The sequence below is a fragment of the Leopardus geoffroyi genome, chromosome B4 (assembly GCF_018350155.1).
Source record: "Leopardus geoffroyi isolate Oge1 chromosome B4, O.geoffroyi_Oge1_pat1.0, whole genome shotgun sequence".
NCBI lineage: Eukaryota > Metazoa > Chordata > Mammalia > Carnivora > Felidae > Leopardus > Leopardus geoffroyi.
Window position 1 is genome coordinate 139,192,534 of NC_059341.1, and position 24,601 is coordinate 139,217,134.

Consider the following 24,601-nt stretch of genomic DNA (forward strand, 5'->3'; position numbering starts at 1 on the left):
TCACCTGGTTTTTATATTTCATTAATTTTCTGGTGCAAGCCTCTGAAATCTAATCTTACATCGCTCTTAGCACATGGCACTTGAGAATTCATGGTCTTTCCTATCGCTGCGCCATCCAAAGTAGCTGAAATACCTTGCCTTTAACTGAAAAGCAGCAGAAAATGTAGCAAATGTATGTTTCAGCCACTTTGCGGGGGTGGGGGGTGGGGGGTGGGTAGCAGACCTGAAAAAAATCCCTCTGCTTGGGCAGGAAAACTGGGCTTCTGCCCTTGTACCAAACTGCCACATCCAGGAAGGGCGTGGTCCTCTAGACTGAGCCAAAATACCCACCCCGTGGTTCAGCCACTGCCACAGACCCCACTAAAGGCTCACCCCCAAATTTGCCCGAAGGCCAGGTGTCCAAATACTGTGTTTACTCATCTCTTCTGGGAAGTCCAAGATGAAACAGATACTCTCATTGGATGTGTTATTGGATGACACCCTCTTCAGAAAAAGCAGTCATTCTTGTTTCCCCAAGGGGCCCTGTGACCTTCCTGCCTGTCGGGGAGCTCGCCCTGTGCCTGCTCGTGGCACCAGCGGCCACAACTCTCCAGCTGGCAGTACCTGCTTTCCTTCTCAGAAATGGAGACTGGGGGCCTTCCTCGTCTCTCTCTAGACCCTCGAGGTAGTTCTGTCCTCAGGAAAATGCCTTCCTTAATAATCATCCCAGTTTAAACACTTGCGCCCACTGTCAACCTGTCAAGAAACTATTAAAAACTAGCCCAGTTCTAACCTGAGGCTTTGGGGTGTGTGTGTGTGTGTGTTATTGGCCCGATTTCCATTTATTCTCATTTGCTGCCGCATTTCCTCCCTGGCATTTTCAAACCATGGTTCAAATTCTACATGAAACTAATTTAGTGGAGTGGACTACTTTAGACTTCACCACTATCTTGGTGGACTGCAGTATTTCAAAGTGAAAAAGAACCAAACGGAACATCTATTACATGTACGTGGCATATTGCAAAAGTAAAAACCGGTTAGAGAAGCATTCTTTGTGGTTCTATGTGTAGGTTGGTGTCACCTCTGGGCCACCCTGTAAAACGGGATGCTGGGTTTGAAGTGAATAAAGTTGAGAGTCGCTGACTTACAGAATGCCTGTATTTTGCTGGTGCGGACCACGCAGCTTCTGGTGTCAACCCAAATCAGTCCTTTGGGCCCCGTGACCCTCTTGGTCTGAGCCGGGCCAATCCCCTGCTTTGGTACTCCGCAGTGACCACCTCTTCGCTCTCACAGGCTCTCCGCCCGCCCTGCTCCGTTCAGGTTTCCAATCTGGTCCTCTTCCTCTGCCTTCCCACTGTCTTCCTTTAGGCCCAGCGAATCTCTCCGGGTTCTGCTGTTTCTGTCCTCCAGAAATGTGCCCGCCACCGGTCCTCTACCCGGCTGCCCCACGCGTGCGCTCCCGTGCGCACTCGTTCAGAACAGCCGATTCTCCCCAGGCACCTGACACGGACCAGGCAGGTCACTCCCTCCTCCGGGAAGAGAAACATCAAGTCCTCCACGGTCTTTCTCATCCCCCCACAGCCATTCGCGCAGCAAGGGCTAGATTCTACCTGCAAGTACACCTCTTCCCCAGGTGGCTATCACGCCTCCTAACCAGGCTCCCAGTTCGTCCTCTGCGCAGGGCACCCAGGAGAATCTTCCTGAATTTAGATGAGATCACTTGGCTCTCCTGCTTAGAGGTGCCCTCTCCTAGAAACCAGCTCCTCCCCTCCCTCGTCTCCTCGCCCGCCTCCAGCCCGTCCGCTGGCGCACCCGGAAGTAGACGCTAGCCCCGCCCCGGAGCAGCTCACGCAGCCGCGGCAGCGAGCCCGAGCTAGGGTGCGCGCGCAGGGGGCGTGGGCGGGGCCTCGGGAGCGGAAGCCCGGGCAAAGGGCGGAACGTCGCGCGCGGACACACGTTTCCGCCCGGGCCGCGTCTGCGACGCCGCGGCGGGGGCGGGGCTTCCGGCGCGGCGCGGAAGCGGCGACTGCTGTTGGGGAGGTTGGCAGCGTGCGGATGCAGGTGGCGCGGCACGTCGTGTGCGCCCTGTCCGGCGGGGTGGACAGCGCCGTGGCCGCGCTGCTGCTGAGGCGGAGAGGTGAGCGACCCCTCCTCGGAGACGCCGGCTCCCGGCCCCTCACCCTCCACAGGGTGGTCGAGGACGCGCGACCGCCTGGGCGCTCCCCCGCGCCCCGCCAGCCCGGTTACCGACCCAGTGGTAGGGATCCTGACCCTGGGGGCCGCGCTTCTCCCCGGCTCCGGAGCCCTCTGCCTGGAGTGACGGCGGCGGGGACGGCGCTGACCCTGGGAGGCCGCGGGCGGCCCTGAACGAGCTGACCCCCGCGGCCCAGGGGCCGCGCCAGACAGGCCCTTGCCCTCGAGGTGCCAACGCGGTCCTCAGCGCGTGTGCCGAGATGTCAGCGGATCGTCGGTGCTCGCCGTGCATCGCGCGACAGATTTCCGCCAGGGTACTGGCGTTGCTTGCTGGCGTCTAGAGAGTGCCCGGGGTCGGGAGCCGAGATGAGCTGAATTCCCCATCTGTGTGGTCCTTCTCGTTGTGAGACCTCATCCACTTGGCGACATTCGTGCACCCTCTGCTGTGAGCCCTTTCATTCTGGGCGCTTGGAATGCAGGGATGAATGAGGGGTTCCTGACCTCAGGCACGTTAGTTAAGCTCCCCCTTTCTGTGAAATGGAGCTAACCCTACCTCACTGGCTTAGTGGAAGCATTTAACAAATACAGAAGCTTTACCCCAGTGCCCAGCACACGTCAGGCATTGAGAAAACAGCAGTGGTTATTAGCACACACTGATAACTGTAGGTTTTGTGAAAGGCATAGTTGAAGGTGTTAAATAGAAACATCTCTAACTTGAGAACGGGAAAATCAAAGCATCATAGAGGGTGATGGTGTTTGAGGCAAGGCTTGAAGAAGGAAGACTAGGGTTTCACTAAGTGGAGAATTGGGGGCCTGCAGTATGGAGGTAAGTGCTTCTGGCAGAGTCCACAGCTGGAGCAAAAGGTCAGAGGTGTGGCAGTGTTGGCCAGAGGGAGGTGGAAGGAGAGGAGAGGAGGGTAGAGAAGCAGGTAGCGCCCTGGTTAAGATGTTATTTTAGGCGCTTTAGGTTGGGCAGACTTGCAGAGCCCTGGAAGGTCCCCGATGACGTGTGTGACATGTTTTGAGTGACGTGGGCAGGCCAGATACACGGTTTTACTCTTCAGGAAGGTCATTCTCCCCACCCCCCCCACCCCCACCCCGCCAGGATCCAGACTGTTCCACTTCATATGGCAGCCTTTCCTGGGGTTTCCTTCTCAGTGCCGGAAGCTGATGGACTCAGCAAAGGAAGAGCTCGGTCCTCTCCTTGGCATCAAGGGCTTTCCTGGTCTTGTTGGAGTTGCACTTGCTGTCATGTGCCCTATGGAAAGTTCAGGATGGGTGAAACGCTAAGGTCCCGTCCTAGAGTGCCTGAGCCTGGTGCCCCTGTAAGCGGGTTCCGTCTCCAAGGGAAGAATGAGCAGGCAGATGAGGTTAGAGATGAGTGGAGTTTTAAAGTGACATTCTTGCACCCTCTGCTGTGAGCCTTTCCTTTTTGGGCACTTGGAATGCAGGTGTGAATGGGATGCGTGGAGCTCTCTCCATCCCACAAGCCCTTTTTTGGCTCTGGTTCTGTAATGGGCACTGGGACAGGCTGGACGAGATGGAGTCCCTGCCCTTTGAAGAGCTCCATGCTTCAGTGATTTGCAGAAGGGAGCTGACTGGAACACACCCAACAGAGCCCAGTGTGGTATGAGCTATAAGAGAAGGGAGTCGGGCGCCTGGGTGGCTCAGTCAGTTGCGTGTCCAGTTTCAGCTCAGGTCATGATCTCACGGTTCGCATATTCAGGTCCCGCATCAGGCTCTGTGCTGACAACTCACAACTCAGCGCCTGGAGCCTGCTTTGGATTCTGTGTGTGTGTGTGTGTGTGTGTGTGTGTGTGTCTGTCTGTCTCTCTCTCTCTCTTTCTCTCTCTCTCTCTCTTTCTGTCTTTGCCCCTCACCTACTTGTGCTCTCCCTCTCTCTCAAAAGTAAATATTAAAAAAAAAAGAGAGAGAGAGAAGGGAGTCAGGTGCTCTGGGAAGCAGAGTGGGGAGGGCCAGATTAACTGGATTAACCAGCTGGGTGGGGGTGGTCTTGCAAATTTGTAGGTTAGTTTTGTCAAAGCTTTGTCATCCAGTCTCTGTCCTTTGGAGTCATGTGTTCTGGCTTTTGTTACATTGAGCCTACCCATGTAGAAAGAAACATTTCTCCTGCAAGGCAGGCACCTGGGTAGTTCACCTAAGCTGGTCTTTCCAGTATTTGGTTGGGTACTTTGTTACAACAGAAAAGGAAAAACTGGGTCATAAAAGATAAAGTTAGTATAACATTTATAATCGAATAGCCTAGGGGTGCCTGGGTGGCTCAGTGGGTTAAGCGTCCAACTTTGGCTTGGGTCATGATCTCGTGGTTTGTGGGTTCGAGCCCTGCCCTGCGTCCGGCTGTGCTGACAGCTCAGAGCCTGGAGCCTGCTTCGGATTCTGTCCCTCCCTCTCTGCCCCAGCCCACTCGCATTCTGTCTCTGTCTCTCAAAAATAAACAAACATTAAAAAAAAAAAGTTGAGTTCCTGCTCTCTGATTCATGGCTCATTTGCCGAGCCTCTCCCGCATGCTGGGCGTGCATCGTGCTGATGCGGGGGAGGGGGGGGACACAAAGATGCAAGTATACCACCTTGCTTGCCTGGGGGTAAACGCTGGCCAACAGTTGCAGTCCAGCCATGCACTGTGATGTCGGAGGCCTCTACAGAGTGCTGCGGGAGTGTAGCCGAGGGAGCATCTCAGCCAGCCGGCAAGTCAGGTGTCTTGGGCTAAGATGTGGGTCACTTTGAAGGCCTTGTAGCAAAGCAGACATCTCTGGGCGAACCAGCAGGTGGTGGTGTGGGAGGGGGGCCCGCCGGGGAGCTGCTCGGAGCTCAGAAGCCGCTGCCTTTTCACCCAGGGTTGATTATGGACTCTGATCTGTGCCTCCTCCCTTCCCCAGGCTACCAGGTGACGGGGGTGTTCATGAAGAACTGGGACTCGCTAGATGAACACGGGGTTTGCACTGCCGACAGAGACTGTGAAGATGCTTACAGAGTTTGCCAGATCCTAGACATCCCGTTCCATCAAGTGTCCTACGTGAAGGAGTATTGGAATGACGTGTTCAGGTGAGTGCGGCTCAGAGACGCGGGAGGCTTCCTCGTGTGCCGTGCCGCCCTTCCCAGGGAAGCAGTGCCATGGTTGGCCAGACTGGAGACACGCGGGCAGTGCTGTTTGCATTGGTGCCAGAGGCCACGCGTGGGAGGCCTCAGCCGCCCTGGGAGCTCTCGTCAGAGGCCATGCCTGGGTCCCGGAGCAGCCTGGCCACCTGCCAGAAGTCTCTTTAATGCCTTCGTGAACCTTGAGTCGTTTCTGCTGCTGACGTAGGGGAAGGTAGCTAAGGCCGGGGTCTTGCCTGACAGGTGCCACACGGTGGTTCCCGTGTGCGTCAGGGATTGGGGGCTTCTGGGAAAAAGAATTAGGTGATCCACTCTGCCTCTTTTTTTTTTTTTTTTTTTTTTTTAATTTTTTTTTTTTTCAACGTTTATTTATTTTTGGGACAGAGAGAGACAGAGCATGAACGGGGGAGGGGCAGAGAGAGAGGGAGACACAGAATCGGAAACAGGCTCCAGGCGCTGAGCCATCAGCCCAGAGCCCGACGCGGGGCTCGAACTCCCGGACCGCGAGATCATGACCTGGCTGAAGTCGGACGCTTAACCGACTGCGCCACCCAGGCGCCCCACTCTGCCTCTTGAAAACACGAAACCCATACACACACACAAAGACTTTAAAAATCTAACACGGGGGTGCTTGGCTGGCTCGGTCGGAAGGGCATGCGACTTTTCATCTCGGGGTCGTGAGTTTGAGCCCCACATTGGGTGTAGAGGTTACTTAAATAAATACAACTTAAAAAAAAAGATCTAATAACATCCCCAACAATGATTTTTAGGTGCTCGCTCTGTCCTGGGCCCAGTGCCGCCTCTGGGGACATAAAGATAGCACTGTCTGGCTCAGAGACTTCTGAATTCTGTCCAAGGCCCACCTGGCCTTCAGGGGTCTCCTGCCATCTCCCTCGCGGGGTGCAGGCAGGGCTTCTCCCCTCCCACTGTACAGGCTCCGCTCTGGTTCCTGCTGATGCCACTGACCTGTCTTCCGTTACACCGCTTGGGGAATGGTTCCCATGGCTTTCGCAAACCAGCGTAAACGCTTAACCTCTTTAACATTCGCTCGATACTTGTTACGTAGAGAACGTTCTGGGGGCTGTGGACATAAGAGAGTAAAGCATGGATTCTACCTGAACTAGTTTACAGTTTAACAAAACGCTTGACAACTTGGGGGGCGCCCGGGTGGCTCCGTCGGTTAAGCGTCTGACTCTTGATCTCAGCTCAGGTCACGATCTCACGGTTTGTGGGTTCGAGCCCCACGTTGGGCTCTGTGCCGACAGCGCAGCGTCTGCTTGCGATTCTCTCTCTCCTCTCTCTGCGTCTCCTCTGCTCGTGCATGCTGTCTCTCTCTCTCTCTCTCTCAAAATAAACCGACATTAAAAAGGAAAACCCTCGACGACTTTCTAGCAATTAAAACAATAGAAGTACGGAGCAACACAAGTTTTAGCCGTTCCGAGCGGAGTAACAGGCGGGAGGAACACGGCTCGGCATCGCCCGCTGAGGTTGGAGATGCGCATGTGACTGGGACCTTGTGCAGGTTCTTAGTTTGTCTTCATAACGTGACCCTCGTGGTCAGCGTTGTTGTCTGTAACCGTCGTGGGTCAGTGAGGAGCGACACGGTCCCACCTGCCCACCGTACAACCTGTCGCGCGAGTACATACGGACATGGAAGACACGAAGCTCTTGCCGAACCGTCTTTGTGTCCGGGCAGCCGGCCGGTTAGAACAGGAGTCCAGCTGGGCTGCCGCTGCCCTGGCGGCCCCCAGGGCCCCTCGGGAACGTGTCAGCCACGTGGGAGAGGTCCTTGCTGGCACGTTTGCCCAGGGCCCTGGGTCGCCAGGCTGCTGGTGGGACAGCTAGTAGAGCCCCGGTTGTCGCTCTGGATGAGGTCGTTCCCACGCTGTCTCTGGCACGTTCTTCACTCCAGCCGCCTTTTCTGGGCGAAGTCGGGAGGCTGGAGTTGGGTCAGTCCCCCTCCCCTCCCCCGCGCCCCATGAGCCTCTGGGGAGACAGAATGGCCGCTGAGCCGTAGTGGCCGGTGATACCTGACTTTCTGTCCAGGTTTATTCACTGTCGTAGATTCAGACGGGAAGTGCCCCCGGCTTTAAAGGAATATTTGATGAAAATACTGGAAACGGCCGTATACCGAAGCTCTCCTATTTTACGGAAAATTAGGGTTTTGGTAAGAGAAGGAGAAACCAAGTTAAGCAAGTAACTTAACAGATGTATTTTTTTTTTTTTTTGAGGAATGTTTCGCACTCAGAAACAAAAGTCTTTTTCTTCTATTCCAGTGATTTTTTAAGTGAATACGAGAAAGGAAGGACTCCCAATCCTGACATAGTTTGCAACAAGCATATCAAATTCAGCTGTTTTTTCCATTATGCTGTGGATAATCTCGGTAAGTAATTTCATTGTTTCCATTTAATCTTTTTAAAGTCACAAGGTTTTCAGAGATAGTCAGCAGCCAAATCCTCGTAAACAGTTTGGTCTTCCAGAAGGAAAGGAGGCGGTGAAAACAGTAATATTCTATCTCACCGAGTAAGAAAGAACTTTCTGGCAATATGCAAATGACAGGGTCGCACGGAAGAGAGCGCGCGTCTTCACTGTGGACCGCATGGGTGCGAGGCCTGCGCTGTTGGTTCAGGAGCCACGAACTTGACGACATCCTGCGGAAACACAGGGTCACTGGCAGAGAGCTGAGAGCTGAGGTCCAGTTCTGCTCAGAACGGCACCGGTTCCAGGCGTGCTTATAGTTAGCGGAAGTTTCCCGAGCCTGAGTTAGAGCTCAGCAGAGTCGGCGTTTGGTTTCTTGCTGGTCCTCCTTTTTGCTAGTCCTGCTGAGACGTTCTCAGCAGGCTTTCTTCGTGGCTTTCTGCTCTGCCTTGAGAACAGGTCTGGGTCTGTACCTGATTTTGGATTCTGGGTCTCTGTTTCTCTGGATTTGAAGCCACGTTTTGCTGGTCTGTTGTAAAAGCCCATCGAGGGGCGCCTGGGTGGCTCAGTCAGTTGAGCGTCTGACTCTTAATTTCTGCTCAGGTCGTGATCCTGGAGTCACGGGATCAAGCCCCACATCGGGCTCCGTGCTGAGTCTGAGCCGTCTTGGGACTCTGTCTCTCTCTCTGTCCCCCTCTGTCCCTGCCCTGCATGCACACACACACGCGCCCTCTCAAAAACAACCCATCGTGGCCCTGCCAACTGTAGACGGCTGACCTGCAGATCTTGTCTACTCTGGTAGTTCTCCTCGCTCGTGTCTGTGTGCCCATTGGGGCGTCCCTCTTCCTTCGTGTGAACTTCCCTGATGCCCACTGGCTTGCTCGGACCGTCTGCGTGTCTGCTGCTGTGACGCCCACCGGCCTGTTCCTGTGTCCTGCTGTTGCCGGAGCTCCCACTTCTGGCCCCTCGGTTCGTTCTGTCCCGGGCTTCTCACCCTGCCGTGTGTGGCCACGTGCCAAGACGTGTTATTGTGACTGTCCTGTGCCGGCGGTCCAGTAGTGTCACCAGACTGCTGGCCTCTCTGTCCCGTCAGCACTGCCATGGCGACGTAGGTGGGCCCAGAGCAGGCTCGCGGATCGAGCGTACGAGCGACCGCAGCCGAGGGGGTGGCAGAACGTGGGTTCACAGACCACGATGACGCCTGCGAAACAGAGTCCAAAAGTCCGGATGACTTTGAATGGCTAACGTCAGAACTGAATGTCAGGAGAGAGACGTGCAGGTTCGCTAACCAGGCTCGACGGCCCATTCTCGTACGCTATCGGGCGCAGGTCTGGGGCCCCAGGCGCCTGGAGCGGCCCTCGAGCCTGCGGTCTGGCGTCTGCCGTGCCCTGCCCCGGTGGGCCGCGTCTGGGGGGCTGACATTTAGCCCCAGTTTGTTCCGGGGAGGCGTGACCGGTCCCTGGATTGTGTGTTGACTTTGGTTTTGAGCGTGTGAGGAGACCGGGCATCTGGTGGGCCGTGCGATCGCTGTGGGGTCTTAAAGGTTCTTCACAGGTTCCTAAAGCTGCACTGGAACCTTGTAGCAAGATTGTATCAGTTTAAATGAAGAGTTAAAGGTGAGCCTCCCTCCCCTGGACCGACCCCCTGTGGAGGCGGCCCTCTGCAGACCATCCAGTACGAGGCTCGGCGTCCGCGTGCTTCGTTGAGCTCCCCAGGCCCGAGGAGGCCACGGCCGGCCATTGCGCGTCTGAAGTTTGATCTTGTGTTTTTAAAAACCTCACAGGAGCAGACGCGGTCGCCACAGGTCATTATGCCAGAACCTCACTGGAAGATGAGGAAGTCTTTCAGCAGAAGCACATTAAGAGGCCAGAAGGGCTTTTCAGAAATCGATTTGAAGTTAGAAATGGTAAGTTAAAGCGCCCAGGTCAGACCTTAAGTATTTGTGCACAGAGGAAAATGTTTCGGAGAGTAGCAACGCGTCGCTCTCTGAGCAGGCCCTCCAGGTCTCTGTGTTCCAAACTAGCTTGCTTGTTTTGGAAAAGTACAGTTACCAAGAGGGCTGTGTGCCCTTAGAGCCCGGGATGAGGCAGCGGGAGTCCCGGTCGGGCGCCTGGGCACCGACTGGCTGGAACCTGAATCTGGTTGGCAGCCCAGTTCCGTACGCTGGGTGCTAGTGATTTGAGGGTTCCCGTGATGTTTGAGGAGATACTTGATAGCTGAAGTGCTCACAGGCCTCGTTACTTACCATCAAGTTCTCGAGGGCTCGAGACTTAGGAGTATGGATCCAGTGCGACCCAGGTGCTGGGGCCTGATGCTCAGGCTGGTGGAAAATCCGTTTACAGAGATTACGTGTGCAGATCAGTTTGTCTGCGTTAGAGGGAGCACAGTTTCACCTTTCTAGAAAAATGCCCAACTGCTGGCTTGTCCTGGCATACATCTGTTTGTAGAAAAGAGGAATTCACGTCACCGTGAAGTGAGAGACGAAATGGGCCCAGAGCCATATGCGAGTGAGAAGTTTCCACTGATGTGGGAGCGCTGAAGGGTTGGCATTGTGCACGTGCGCCCTGCTGACCGCCCGCCTCACGGCACCTTCCCCTTTCCCCCAAGCCCAGGCTGTTACGGGCACACGTTCCATTGGCTCCTCTTAGAGTGGAGGTGGGTCGTCTTGTGCCGTCTCACGGATGAGGAAACTGAGGCTTGGATGAAGTCCTTTGGCCAGGGTGCCTCTGGTGGTAATGTGATAGGGTCCCCTCCCTAAGGAAAGAAAAAAAAACCTCAAGGCAAGCTGGCCACACACATACGTGACCGCATCATCCCTCATGACCTTGTAACGTGAGATCGCTTAATCAGACTGCATGTTTGTGTGTTACCATATATGGAAGACAAAGAAGTAAAAAACACACAAAAATCTACGCCACGTGGAGTTCGGGGCTCCGTTTTTTGGGTACGAACCCAACTGAGCGGTGCCGGCAGGAATAAAGCTGCTTCCTGGAAAGAAGAGCCTCGGCGTCGCGACTCTGTGCGAGAATCCCGCTGCATATTACACCTGGATCCCAGCCCAGTTCTGCCCGGCTCCACAGCTTACGCTCGTCCTGCTGTGCCAGGCCCCAGTTGGGCTCTGTCCTCGGTGTCTCTGGGCCTGGTCGGAAGGCCACGGCCATCGTGCTGCAGGGGCCCCCAGGGTGCTGGCTGTTGCCCGGCGGCCCTTCCTCCTCCACGGCACAGGGCGCTCAGATCGCCTTCCCGGCCCGCGCGGGCCCAGCACATACTGCTGTCTGCCGGGTGCTGGGCCTTTGGCCTCAGGTACAGACGTAGGGGAGAGGACAGGCGTCTTCTGCCTCCCTCCCAGCCGCTCCCCGCCACTCTTCCGGAAGCCGCTCCACGCCACTCGGGGGCGCCACAGCAGGATCCACTGAGTAAATACGGACTGAAGGGTCCTGAGTAGATGAAGGGTTTATTTCCATGTGGAACAGCCACGCTCACTTGTCTCCTAGAACATGGTTTGCCTTCCAGAGCCGTCTGGACCTTTCTGCTAGGCCACAGGCACTCTGAAACTTGTGATTGCGTTGACCTCTGTTTTGTTGAGTAATTTTAACGTGTGGTTGTCTTAATAATATGACCGTGTCTTTGTTTTAGTGTGTTTTTTAGGCACACTAGAGCTTTTTATTGAATTCTTACTTAGTTGCCCCAGAGACCTGGAATAGAGCCTCCTGGCCTGGGCCCGGGCCCCGGGGAGAGCGCACGCGGGGTCGGGTGGCCCCCAGAGCCAACGTTCCTGGGCCCTGGCCTTGTGTCTGGTTACCTCACCTGTGCAAAGTGGGGGCGCCGTCGGCCGGCCACGGGCGTGAGGTTCAGGGTTGTGTGAAGGTTCCTGGCACGAGCATATCTCCCAGATGTTCCTGTCTGTGCTTTAACGGTTGTCAACTTGTGTTTTTTAAATCATAGGTTTTGAGGGGCGCCTGGGTGGCTCAGTCGGTTAAGCGGCCGACTTCAGCCAGGTCACGATCTCGCGGTCCGGGAGTTCGAGCGCCGCATGGGGCTCTGGGCTGATGGCTCAGAGCCTGGAGCCTGTTTCCGATTCTGTGTCTCCCTCTCTCTCTGCCCCTCCCCCGTTCATGCTCTGTCTCTCTCTGTCCTAAAAATAAATAAAAACGTTGAAAAAAAAATTTTTTTTTTAAAATAAAATACTGTCATCTAATGTGCGAACTGGAATAAATTTCCTTATCGCATGAAATCTGCCTTCCCTGTATCTTTTTTTTTTTTTTAATGTTTATTTTTGAGAGAGACCGAGCGCGCGAGCACGAGCAGGGGAGGGGCAGAGAGAGAGGGAGACACAGAATCCGAAGCAGGCTTCAGGCTCTGAGCTGTCAGCACAAAACCTGACGTGGGGCTCGAACTCAGGAGCCATGAGATGACCTGAGCCGAAGTCGGACGCCTAACCGACTGAGCCACCCGGGCGCCCCTCCCCTGTGTCGTTTTTAATGGTAGTTGAATTAGGGAGAGTTTTTCTCCCCTTATCCATGGTGATTGTCTGTTGTGTATTTTTTCTTTCTAGTAGTCTGCTTTTGAGTATTGATTTTTGCTTCTGACAGGCCAGGGGGAGTCCAAGTAGAGGGAAAGACGTTATTCAGAGCAAAGTACCATCATTTTTATTTCTGCAACTTGTTTTGTTCTTTACTCTTGGCAGCGGTAAAGCTTCTACAAGCAGCTGACAGCTTTAAAGACCAGACCTTCTTTCTCAGCCAGGTTTCCCAAGATGCCCTGAGGAGAACCCTCTTCCCTCTGGGGGGATTAACGAAAGATTTTGTCAAGAAAATAGCTGCAGAGAATAGACTTCATCATGTGCTTCAGAAGAAAGAGGTAGGGTCGAGGGCGCTGTGCTCGCGTCACCCTCTCCGCGGTCTGGGGAGAAGCAGGGCCCTGTGGTCACCGCCCCGTGTCCTCCGCAGGCTCTAACGTCAGGAGAGAGCGGGGTTGCGTGCTCTGGGAGGCCCTGTGCACATTCAGAAGGCCGCTGAGACGGGACTTCTCCCCCCCCCGCCCCGACCCCTCCGCGGCCCCACTCCGGGGTGGGCAGCTTTTCACAGCAGCCGTGGTGGCTCAGTGGGTGCTCTTGGCCCAGCCTGCCGGGCGAGGGCGGCACAGTGAGGACCGGGCCCCGAGACGCCCCGGGTCAGAGCTCCGGCGCTGCCCGTACTCGTCCAGCCCCTCAGTCGAGGGTGCTGTGCTCCGGGCCTGTGAGGGTGGGTGAGGGGCACACGGTGTCTTCACGAAACAAACCACCGTAAAATTAGACAACGTCTGTGTAGGACATTAGAGGATCCTGTGAAAGGAATTCCTCACACCAGGGGGCTCTAACTAGATCGGGCTTGACCCCGACCCGAGGACGGGCTCCTAGGAGTTAATGTTTACCTAAGACCTCGGGATGAATAGGATTTAGTGTCACAGAGAGGGCTGGGGGTGGGGGGGGGGGGGTGGGGAGACAGTCCCAATAGTGCAAAGAGCATGTGCAAAGGCCCTGAGGCAAGAAAGAGCCCATGCATTGGAGTGAAGGTGAGGGCAGCGTGGTGGAGGTTCAGTACCAGGGGATGGTCCCGCAGGCTCGGTGCGCTCGGTCTGACTGGGTGACGTCCAGGGTTGGGCACGAGCATGACCGTCCCTTCCCAGGACCACATCCTTTGACACATCCCGCCACCCATCATGTCTGTTCCTCTGTTTACCTGTTCAGTTTCTGGGTGTGGCTCTGTGGGGGGAGCGGGGGGAGGGGGCGCCACACTGCAGAGACGCACTGTAGAGAACAGGCCAGAAAGCCGTGACGGGACAGGAGCCGCGTGGAGCGCGTTCCAGCGTGTCTTCTGTGCTGGAGTAGGCCTCCCTGAGGGAGTCCTCTCCTCCACGGACTCTACTGTGATGCTTCAGCTTCTGGCCCACCCCCTCTACCTGCGGGTCCTGCTCTGGCCCCCGTGTCCCCCATGGCTCCCGGACGGTGGTCTGACGGCTCGCACGACTATCATCTTCTCTCCTGGGGCAGCTGGGCTGACGTCTGCCGCGCAGGGGCCACATCCTGCCAGGGGTGGACGTGATGGCGGCCTCGCTGAGCTCATAAGATCCAGGGTCGGGGGTCCGTTATTTAAGAGCCGGCTAAGAGGAGAGGCTGAGAGGTTCTGCGGGCCCCTCAGGTCTGTTTGTGGGTGTGACTGGCCGAGGAAAGCCAGGCCCGGAGCCCGGAGGTGGGCCGAGGCTCAGGGCAGGCGGTGGGGCCCGGCGAGGCCCAGGTGCCCCGTCTCTCGTTCTCCCGGCCTGGCTGGTCCTCGTGTCCTCGTGCGGACGCCGGCTGCCTGTCCGTTCGCCTCACGCACGGCCCTCCTTTCGTTTCAGAGCATGGGCATCTGCTTCGTCGGTAAAAGAAATTTTGAAAACTTCATCCTTCAGGTGGGTGTTCTTTGACACGTGAGTGTGGACCCGTGTTTCTGCTCTGGACTTGGATCCCTTAGTAAGGAAGTGCTTGTTTTCCAGTATCTGCAGCCTCGGCCTGGTAAATTTATTTCCATAGAAGACAATAGAGTTCTGGGAACACATAAAGGTGAGACACAGCCTCGGCTGCCCTTCGTTGTAAACTCCCCGAGTCGTGGGGCGGGCTTCCGCTGTGGGAAATTGAGGCGAGAAGCCTGTAATTCCTTCCACATCTGCCCGTGAGTCTGAGAAGCCTGCGGGTGGGGGTCGCGGGTGAGCGAGGGAGCGTGGCGGCGGCTGTGGCCGGGAGGCATTGCGGCTCAGAGAGGGGTGCCATCCGAGTCAGAAGGACGTCGCTCTCCGGTTAGGTGTTCCGTCCCTGCACGTGGAATTATCTGTACGAAAAGAGAACATTCGGTCCTCATGAAAGGAGTGTGATCGACTGATTCCAGAGTCGGAGCTTCCAGATCTAGAACAAGGAAGAGGTGGGGTCAGAGGGGGTCCGCATAAGGCAGCGGTGTTGCACTTGGGGTGCTGCTTGCTCACGCGCAGGCGTTTTCAGGGGGGCACCGTGAGCTTGCACAGAGTGGGTGTGGGGAGGCTGCGACCGACTAATCAGGCGCCAGCATTCACAGCCCAGGGGGAGGGGGGATAGACGTTGGGTTGGTGAGTGGTGGGTCTGTGCCCTGGAGCCAGAGAAGCCCTCGGGCCCTGCGTGGCCAGGTGGGTCTTGACCGAGAGCGTGCCTGACCTGGTGGGGGGGCACGGGCTGGTGCTCAGACGTGGCCAGTCTCACAGGTGGTTCTTTGGAATCCACCGCCCCGGTTTGGGTGGATGGCTTCCCTTTCCTGTCGGGGGTGGGCTTTTATGTCCCCAAGCGGAGACAGGTGGAGGTGACAGCCTTGCTGGGGACAGAACTGCAGGGTGCTGCCTGCCCATCTCCAGCACGGTGGCCTGGGGCCCCGTGATCCCCTCAGGAGGGAGGGAGGGGGTGGCGGCTTGGCCATATGGTCTTGTGATGTTTTTCCGTGGGGAGTCCGTGGGGAGTGCACAGAGCAGTCGGGGGCGGCCCGGATGCCACAGCCCCCGTGCGGTTCGTGCATCAGAGGGGCTGGTGGACGCTCGGCAGGAAGGGGTCGTGGGCCCGGAGGACGCCCGGTCCACCTTCTAAAGGAGCTTTCCTGCTGCTCGCGGGTCAGGTGGTCCAGCAGCTGGAATTGGCTCCTTCCGGGGCTGCGAGGTACAGCCTAACCCAGGCACGGGGCAGGGCCTGGACGAGCTCAGCTGTGTGGTCGGGACTACCCCTCGGCGGTGGTCCGTGGAGCCTCCTGACCGTCCCCCTCCATCCACCCCTTCCGGTTAGGAGGGGTGTGCTGTTTGGGAGGGGGCTGGTGCCAGTCCCCTGAGAAACTGTATTTCCGTAGGTTGGTTCCTGTATACTTTGGGCCAGAGAGCCAGGATAGGCGGCTTACGCGAGCCCTGGTATGTGGTGGAGAAGGACGGCACCAAGGGTGACGTGTTTGTGGTGAGTCGGGCTGGCCTCTTAGGCAGGTGACCGAGGTCTGTGTTTGGCACAGCCCACAGTGTTTGTGAGACCAGGCAGGGCTGCTGAAACCCTACGGAGTGGCAGTGATTGACGGACCACCTTGCCTTTCCTCTGCGTCCTCCTGGGACTGACCCAAGGTACCAGGAGTTTGTTTAAGGTACTCCTTAGGCTCTTAGCATACGCCGGTCACTCTAGCAGTTGTGTCGTTAGCTGCTACGTGTAGATACAGTCTGTTAGGAGAGAGCCCGAAGGTCCACAGAGAGGAGGTGGCTTCAGTGCTTGGGACAGGGCTCACCCAGGCTCCAGCAAGTCATTGGTCCGAGCGGAGCCAGGACCAGACCGGTTTGTGTGCCACAGCGATGCCCCGGACCTCCGTGCCCCCACCCCCCCGCTGTCCCTGGGCTCTAGAGCAGGGCTTCACAAAGGGGGTGCGTTTGCCCTGCACCCCGGGATGTTCGGCAGTGTCCCCTGCTGGATGGAGGCCGGGGCGCTGCTAACATCCTACAGGGTAGCCCCTCCCCCCGACAGTGGCCCTGCCCTGAGAGAGCGGGGTGCCATCTCATGCTGTCACATAACCGGGGGACCTTCTCTTAGACACCGGCCGAGAGGCCAGTTGGCTTCGCCCCCTGATTCTGGGTATCTCCTTCCAGGAAGAGCTGTAGGCATAGAAGCCGGGGCAGGGGTTGTGGTCGTGTATGAATTAAAGTGGTTTTAGAGTAAAACTTCAGTGGTCTGTTTTGCCTTCAGAAAAACCCGTAGGGTCATCAGCTGACGTTTGTCCCCATGAAGATATCCTTGCCTGGGGGGGGGGGGGGGGACAGGGGCCCCAGGGGCAGATGGCCCCAGCACAGCCCCGGGGAGCCTGCCCTGTCCCTTGTCTCCTCAGCCGCTTGGTGTCTGACGGGCTTCCTGAGGTGACCTTTTTGAAAGACAAGCTAGCGGCCTGGGAGGCCTGTGCGCCAGGCAGGTGGGGGCAGCGAGGCGTGAACTTGCAGGCAGCGTGCTGTGGTCAGCCGCTCGCCGTGTGTGGCCGTGACAAGACACTTTCCCTCCTGGGCCTTGGTTTCCTCCCGTGCGGAACGGGGACCGGAAGGCCGTGGGCTGGTCCTGAGTCTCCGTGGCCGACACCCCAGTTACCAATAGGCGTGTGGTTGGGTGGGCGCCCCCGCCGGGGGCTTCGGTGCCCTGACCTGCACGCTCCGCTCCGCAGGCCCCCCGGACAGACCACCCGGCTCTGTACCGGGACCTGCTGCGGACCAGCCGCGTGCACTGGATCGCGGAGGAGCCGCCCGCCGCCCTGGTCCGCGACAAGATGATGGAGTGCCACTTCCGGTTCCGCCACCAGATGGCGCTAGGTGACTGAGCGGGAGGGTCCCTTCAGACAGGGGAGCCCAATTGAGGGCAGCAGCCGCGAGACCCGCAGCCCGACGGTCCCCCACCGTTAGGTGGGATGACCCCTTCCAAACCCCTGTTCGAGGGCCAGCCCTGGGAGCGGCACCGGGAGGCTCGAGGCCAGCTTAGCCTCCGTCGTCGGTGCTGCGGGCAGGGGCTGCGGCTGTGGCGGCCGGGCCGTAGGTGGTGCGTGTGCCTGTGGGCCCCGGCGGGCGGGGCTCCTTCCTCCCTGGGGGTGCGAGGCCTGGGGCCGACCACGCGTGGAGAGGCCGGTGCCCCCTCTGAGGACCCCTCTCGTACACAGTGCCGTGCGTGCTGACCCTCAATCAAGACGGCACCGTGTGGGTGACGGCCGTGAAGGCCGTGCGGGCCCTCGCCCCCGGACAGGTGAGTCGGGCACGCCCGGCCCGGTGCTGTGCTGCAGAGGGAGGAGGGGGAGCCCGGCTGGAAGGCAGGACGGGGCCTCACACGACCCCTGGGGGTGCGGGGCCTGGAGCCCCTGGGCGTTAGGACTGGCTCAGCTGGGAGGGCTCCGGCCAGTGGGCTTCATGCTCCGGAAGGACGCGCCGTGCTTCCTCCCCCCCGGGGCACCCGGTTCACGGGGTGGGGGCTGACGTGCGGAGCAGGTGTGGGTGCTCAGGTCACCCGGGCAGCCAGGGTGGAAGCCACGGCCAGCCCCGCGCCCGGCATGCCTCCCCCAGGCACGACAGCAGTGAGGGCTGCTCCTGCTTGGCCACCGGGAGGCCCAGCTGCCCTGTCTTGGCCCGTGGGGGCGGGGACAGAGGAGGGGCAGGCAGAGCGTTGCCCCTCCCCCTCTCCCCCACCCCCGCACTGCTGGCTGCTTGTGGGCATCTGGCGCCAGGTCCCACTGCTGGTGACACGGGCCTCTTTCCTCTTTAGTTTGCCGTCTTCTACAAAGGGGATGAGTGTCTGGGCAGCGGGAAAATCCTGCGCTTGGGGCCGTCTGCCTACATACTCCAGAAGGGCAAGAGCAAGTCCAGGGTGTCCACCGAGGGCCCCAGCGATGGCCTGGGCGGCGGCCCAGGGTTGGGTCCCACGCTCTGAAGGAGGCTGCAGCTGCTGGCAAGCGCCAGGCGCGGACACAGAGGAACAGAGCCTGGGGTGGGGCAGCGAGGGGGAGCTTGGCGGGGTGTGCGGCCCCAGTTCCCTCCAGGCTGGCCGAGCTTCCAGAAAGCCGCCAGAGCCGAGGAGAGCCCCGGAGAGGCCAGCCCTGGCTTCTCCCAGTCGGCGCTCTGGCCAGAAAGACTTGCTGGCTAGTGGGTGTGTCCCAAGTGCCCCATTTCTAGAGTTGCTCTTTCATGGAAAGTTTCCCACCTGCAAGCACGCAGGGGACCTGGCCGAGGAGGCCGCGGGGACAGCAGTCAATAAAACATCTGTCTGGGACACGGATTCTGACAGGGGTCTCCTGGGGGGTGGAAGCCGCAGGTGCAGAGAGGCAGGCGGACAGTTCAGGAGGAGGGTTGGAGGCCTCGCTCCCCGCTCCCACTGTGCCCTCCCTCCCCTGTGTGGCGGGGGGGGGGGGTGGGGGGTGGGGAGTGGACTTGAGCCCAGCCCCACCTGCAAGGCTGCTCTCGGGGTGTGTGAGGGCCTGAGGCCCAGAGGCCCCCCTCCCCCTGCAGAAAGCTCAGTGCCCTGGCTGCCTCCCAGGGAAGGCCTGAGGGGCCTGCGTCCCAGGGAGGAGGGCTTGGCCGCAGCCAGCGTGTGCCTGTGTGTCTCCGTCCGTCTGGGCTGCTGGCACCGGCCATCTCGGGTGGGGCCGCTTACAAACGACACGTTTGCTCCTCACGGTTGCAGAGACCGGAAGTCCGAGGTCAGGGTGCCAGCGGGGTCAGCCGAGCCTCCCCTGAAGGTTCACAGCTGATCGCTCGCTGTGTCCTCACGCGGCCAAAGGGTGAGGGGTCTTTCTGGGGCTTCTTACAGGAACACTAACCCCGTTCGCCAGGAATCCACCCTCGTGACCGAAGTGCCTTCCGAAGGCCTCATCTCTTAATACTGTTATGTTGGGGATTCGGGGTTTCGACATTCCGGTTTTGGCGGGGGCACACTCAACTCAGCCCGTAGCATAGGTGTGCGTGCATGCGTGTATTTTGTGGCACAGGCCAGGCCGAGAACTGCTTGGCAAGTGAGGATAAAAACTTCAGAGCCAGCTGTGCTGAGTGGGCGACAGACACGCGTTGGCCCCGGGGCATTTTCATCACCGCAGAGTCCTGGAGAGCCCCTCGCCTGCTGTGTGTGCAGTAAGGGCTCCGTTGGGCAACAGCCCCAGGCCTTGGGGGTGGGGAGTATGGAGACGCTCTGCCTGGGGGTGTGGGGGGAGTTGTCAGGTGGGTCAGGCAGGAAATCGGCCTTTCCTAGGGACGCCCGGCTGTGTCTGGGCCCCACTGCCTCCAGCTTGCCTGCCCTGAAGGTGGGGCCTGGGCAGGGCAGCACCCCCTCCAGGCTTCCTGGTGCTTCGCCCCAAGGGCTCAGCCCCCTGCTCTGCTAAGGACAGAGAGCCTGGGCTCCCTTCTCTCACTGGCCTCAGACCCAGCACATTCTTGGTGCTTTGAGCTTCTGTGGGGGCCAGAAGTGTGGTTCCCTGTCTTCTATGGACAGAAGGTTCTAGACTAGAGGTAGCAGAGCCCTCCAGGCATGGTGCTGCAGGAGAAGCACCCGGGAAGGTTGTCACGTGGCCCCGCCCTTCAGGGCCTGTCGTGGGGACAGGACCAGTCCTGGGTCTGGGTCCCAGGGGTGTGAACCCCCTCCCCCTGAGGCAGATCACAGGCCCCAGAGGGCTACCGTGAGAGGTGGGCTTCCTTCTGAACGGGAGGGAGGCCTAGGTGGCAGAAAATCCCTCTGGTCTCTGGGGTATGGGTGGGAGCGAATAGACCAGGTGGGCTGTGGGCCTGGAGAAGGAGGCAGCCCGTCGGATTTAGGAAGTCAGGCGTGGCAGGTCAGGAGGGGGGGTGGACGACTGAGACGCGTGTCTGGACAGGGTCCCGCTGCCCTCGGTTCTCCGTGTGCGTCAGGACGGCTGTGCTTCAGAGCAGAGGGGCCGCCGTCCCGGGTAGCCGGGAAGGGAGGCCCGGGCCAGGCACCCCGCTCGGCGCCTGCCTCAGCCTTGGTGTGGGGGCTGCAGCCTGCAGGGAGGCCAGCCTCTGGCCTGACCCCATGTCCCTGCCAGCCTGGGCAAAGGGCACGGAGTGCACTGGGCCCTGTGGCTGGCTTAGCGTGACACAGTGTTGGGGGGCTTTGAGACCAGGCCGCTGAGCCGGGCTGGGAGCGAGGTGCCAGCCCGTTTTCCCAGAGGCGGGACCAGAGTGGTCCCCCTCGGTGATGGTCGGGGTGCTGGGGCTGTGCCCAGAGCAGTTTTCCGTCCACACCACCTGATGAGGGAAGCGATGCCGTCCAAAGAGCTGAAACCCCACTGTCCCGCCTCCTCAGACCTGCCCCCGCCTCGGTCTGCCCTCTCCCCACCCTTAGCTCCGGGCCCATCCCCCAGGTTCCCCCCCAGCAGGAGGCTCCCGAGGCTGAAAGAGGGGAGTGGGCCTGCCCCGGGGTGTCTGGGACCCATCCTGTGATCCAGGTAAAGGAGTGCGTCCCGAGAGGTGGGGCTTCGGCCTCGGCCGGAAGGCTGACCACCGCTGGGTGTGCGGTGGCGGGGAGGCCGGAACCGGAACCCCACCCTTGTTCTGCCTGCCTGGGCCCACGTGTCCCCTGATTCACTGCCCTGCTGGCTGGGCCTCTTGCCCATGAGCCCAGCTGTAAGCTGTGGCCGCTCTGGGAAGGCCCCACCGGCCCACCCTGCTCTGTGCAAGGCGACCCTCGGAAATGGCAGGAGGGAGGAAGCGCCCTGGGCACAGGCCGCAGGGAGGCGCTGCCCGTCTCATCGGCCCGGGGCCAGACCTGCAGCCTGCCGGCCGCCGGTGGAGGAAAGTGGGGGACGGGCGCAAACCCGCCGCTGCCGCTCGGGCCACCCAGGCCTCACCTGAGGCGCATGGCAGCCTTCCAGCTGGCAGTGCTTTCCTCCCCCCTGCTGGGCTCTGCCCGCCCTCCCTGTGCCCTCGAGGCCACCGGCCCTCTGTGGAAGGCCACTTTGTGTCGCCTCAGAGATTCAGCGGCGGCTGTCGGCCAGGGGGCGCCGTCGGGCCAAGCTCCTGAGCTGGGACTCTGGCCCCTCCCACTGCCCTGTCCGCGCACCTGGGGGCCAGCAGGCTCTAGGGCTGTCTGTACCCCCCAGGTGACCTTCAGAAGACCCTGGCAGACCAGAGGGGTGGGGGCTGAGAAGTAGGACACGTGTTCCCCCCTGTGCCTCTTTCCCTGTCACCCCCACCACGTGCACGGATCCTGAGGGAAAGGCCCCGGGCTGGTGCCTTTGCACACCCAAGTAGGGCCAGCTCGTCCAGAGTTCTGTCAGGAGAATGGACAGAAAGTTCGAGTACAGCTCCTCCTCCCCCCCCCCCCCATTCCCCTGGCTTGTCCTCGGCATCCTGTCCAAGGTCCCTTCCACAGCTGCGTCAGGAAGGGGGGCAGGGCAGTGGGGACGGGGGAGATGAGCACAGCAGAAGCACATGTTCAAAAATCTTAATTTATTGCAGACTCTCGTTGCGATTCCAGTGTTCTGAACAATAAATAGACATTTGTTAAAAAAATCTCCAGTGTCTCATCTCTTAAAAAGTCTTAAGTCACAAAAATAGGTTTACAGTTTTTCCTGTCTTAATAAAACTTGACCGTTGGTTTTTGGTAACAATTCTGATCAAATCAAAACCACCTGAAAGGGCCCGAGTCGCAGAAGAGGCCGTGATGGTGTGAAGGTGGGTGTTCAGACTCGCGAATGTCAAAACGTCCTTTACGTAGGAAGCGTCTTGTCGGTGGTAAACACTTACTGATGCTGTCATTTTCCGTCTTCAAAAGGCCACTCACCTGTTAAGGCACATCATTCATTCCAGCCTGTGGACCGTGGGGGCTGTTTCCCTTGGGTGTGAAGCGTGTGGCCTTAGACTGGTCTCACGCACGTGGTCCCTGGTGTCGCGAGCAGCGCCCTCCTTTCCGTCAGAATACTGCGCCGTGGAAGTCACCTGATGTTAGCGTATCTTATGGTTTCTCGTATTTGGAAGCAGCTGTGCTAGTAATTTATTTGGGCGCCCGATTCAAAGAACAAAGAAAACGAATGAAACGTGTCTGAGTAATTCTGGGCCCGGTTCCACAGCCCTTGGGCCGCACTGTGCCAACTGCCCACAGTGGGACGGCCCCAGCCGGTCCTCGGTGTGAGCTTCCAAAAAACAGCCTGGTAACCATTGACAAGTGTGGCTGCGGCTTTGTCCCTGTGCACAATTGGCCATTTGAAGCAAAGTGAAGCAATTGGTCGGACTCGGGGGTGGGGCCCCGGCCCTCGCGCAGATCCTCAGAGTCTAAAAGAGCTGGAGAATTGGCAGGAAGGAACGTGGCCTCCCGGAAGACCTCACACCTCCGTCTGAATCGGGAACGTGTGAACACCGAGGTCCCACTGGGGACAGGAGCAGCAGAACAGAAGTCCCACATGGCCTGGGAAGGGGGCCAGGGAGGCCTGCGGGGCCCAGAGCGGGCCCCGTGTGGGCACCGGGGGTGGGGGGCAGCCGTGGGGCACCTGCAGGAGTCCCACCCTGCCTCTGTCTCGGATCCACCACCGTCGAGGCAGCTGGGAGCTGATGGCAAACGTCTCGAAAGCAAACGTGTGTGAATTCAGGCAGCTGCGTGTAATGCCCACAGTCCTTGTGTACTGGCCGAAAGCAGCAGCAGGAGCCTCTGTAGACAACCTCACTCCCAACGCACTTCCCACCTCCGATCGGCTGGGACACCAGCAGTCTCCCTTGTGTAAAAAAAATAGCGGTCGTTCTGCAGGTCTCTCAGTATCCGTACAAATGCAAAATATACACAGGCTTTCGTCTTCTCAGAGTTCCATACAAATATACAGAAGCATCTACACCTTTTCAGCGAAGCAAAGTCCTTTGCTTTAAGACGAGGGGTGTCTTTGCAAAGAGCCAGCCAGGCCAGGCAGCTCCTCTCCCTCAAGGCCAGCTCTTGCCTGGGCCCTCTACTGGCTCGCGGGCGCACGGCTTCGGCTCTGGGTCTGGATCAAGCTGTGCCAGCCTCCGGGAGTCCACGCCTCCTTGTGCCTGTGGCCTTTGGCACTTGTCAGGGGTCAGCTGGGCCCTGAGCCCCTGGGGGCAGCCCAGAGCTTTGTGTCCAGACCGTCCGTCACACCAGCCAGGGGGCTGCCGCCGCAGGGACCCCCACCGCCAGGGCCTGCTTCACCGGAAAGGCCGTGGTCCCTTGGGCTCCAAGGTCCAAGGGTGTCTTGACGCAGCACAGGGGCCTGGACGGAGGCGCTGGGCTCGTGTCCCGCTTTCCTGACGGTTCAGATTGAGGTTTCGTTGCTGCCTCTGTGCGTGGGAAGAAGCCAGCAGGTGGGCCGAGGTCCCACAGGGGGCAGGGAGCAGAAATCCCCAGTCAGGGGACAGGGGATGCCCGGGGGCTCCGAGGAGGGCAAGCTCCTGTGTGGACACAGCTGCGCTAGGCAGGAGAGGGGGCGGGTTGAGCCGCCCGGAGGGCCAGGCCCGTCTGAGCGTCCACACAGCCAGCCTCGCCGAGGAGCATGGGGCGTCAAGGTTAGCAACCAAACTCTTTCTGTTTTAAGAGAGCCGTTCTAGAGGACCTGGCTCCGGGTCTTTGCTCCTCCCTTGGGAGTCTGTGGGAGGGATCAGCTACACGGGGAGAGGCCAAGATCCCAGCTCCTCGCCTCTGCAGAGGGGCGCCCCAGAGCCCCGGCGTCCTCGACCACAAAACAGGGCAGTAACGAGCTGGACAAGATCCTTAGAAAGTGCTTGGTCCGGCACGGTCTGAAGTCCTGGAAGTTCAGGGCTGGGCAGGCCCTGGGGGCTTTGACCACTGTGGCCCCCACAGGGCCTCAATGTCAGCAGCGCAGCCCCCGCCCCCTCCACCAGGTCAGAAGTCCGCTTCCTCCGGGCCGACTTGTCCCGACCCCCGCAGAGGCCCCTCCCCTCCCCGGTACCCCGGCGCAGCCCCTGGGCCCCTGAGCACCGCCCCTCTCTGGACTGGACACCTGTCCCGCGACAAGGGACAGAGGGAAGGCTGGCTGGGGGCTGCTCCTGCAGCCCTGCAGCCCCGCAGCCGAGGCCCAGGCTACTCACTCGGAGTCGGAGCCGGCGGCCTGGGCGCTCCCGGCGCGCACGTTCATGGCCACCCCGTTGAGGTGCTCGCGCCCCGGCTCCCGGCGCGGGCTCTTGACGGTGATGGCGCCGTCGGGGGCGCGGGCCCCGTCGCTCGAGCCCAGGGAGGACGAACGCGATGGCGCGGGGCTCTGCTCGCACTCGGCCAGCTTCTCCCGGAGCCGGGACTTCAGGCTCTTCTCGGTCAGCGGCGGCGGGTAAGTGACTTTGTTTTTCAAGATGCCTGTTGGTGCGGAGACTTGAGAAGGTCACGTTCAGGCTGACGCTGCCGGATGCG

General features: G+C 59.4%; 2 protein-coding genes across 7 annotated transcripts in view; one reads left to right on the forward strand and one right to left on the reverse strand.

Moving 5' to 3' along the window:
- Positions 1 to 1,873: 1,873 nt before the first annotated feature.
- On the forward strand, positions 1,874 to 18,499 carry TRMU (tRNA mitochondrial 2-thiouridylase). Of its 5 annotated transcripts, none has more exons than XM_045464453.1 (11): positions 1,874 to 2,116; positions 5,070 to 5,235; positions 7,563 to 7,669; positions 9,488 to 9,610; positions 12,392 to 12,564; positions 14,083 to 14,136; positions 14,221 to 14,287; positions 15,582 to 15,682; positions 16,914 to 17,058; positions 17,400 to 17,482; positions 17,996 to 18,499. In XM_045464453.1, the coding sequence occupies exons 1-11, from the start codon at positions 2,035 to 2,037 to the stop codon at positions 18,158 to 18,160; spliced, it is 1,266 nt and encodes a 421-aa protein (XP_045320409.1). In that variant the 5' UTR covers positions 1,874 to 2,034; the 3' UTR covers positions 18,161 to 18,499. The 5 variants fall into 5 exon arrangements, with proteins under 5 accessions (XP_045320409.1, XP_045320411.1, XP_045320410.1 ...); XM_045464456.1 differs by lacking the exon at positions 1,874 to 2,116 and adding an exon at positions 7,333 to 7,453 and having other exon boundaries at positions 5,130 to 5,235; positions 12,451 to 12,564; XM_045464455.1 differs by lacking the exon at positions 15,582 to 15,682 and having other exon boundaries at positions 1,979 to 2,116.
- Positions 18,500 to 21,665: 3,166 nt separating this feature from the next.
- CELSR1 (cadherin EGF LAG seven-pass G-type receptor 1) overlaps positions 21,666 to 24,601 on the reverse strand; it is a 140,388-nt gene continuing 137,452 nt past the window's right edge. Inside the window, exons 34-35 of one of the 2 annotated variants that reach the window (XM_045464452.1) lie at positions 24,286 to 24,547; positions 21,666 to 23,517 (exon numbers count right to left, since the gene is read on the reverse strand). In XM_045464452.1, coding sequence (XP_045320408.1) covers positions 23,493 to 23,517; positions 24,286 to 24,547 — 287 coding nt within the window. In that variant the 3' untranslated portion in view covers positions 21,666 to 23,492. Of the gene's footprint in view, positions 23,518 to 24,285; positions 24,563 to 24,601 lie in introns of both variants that reach the window. The other variant, XM_045464451.1, reaches the window with a different exon arrangement.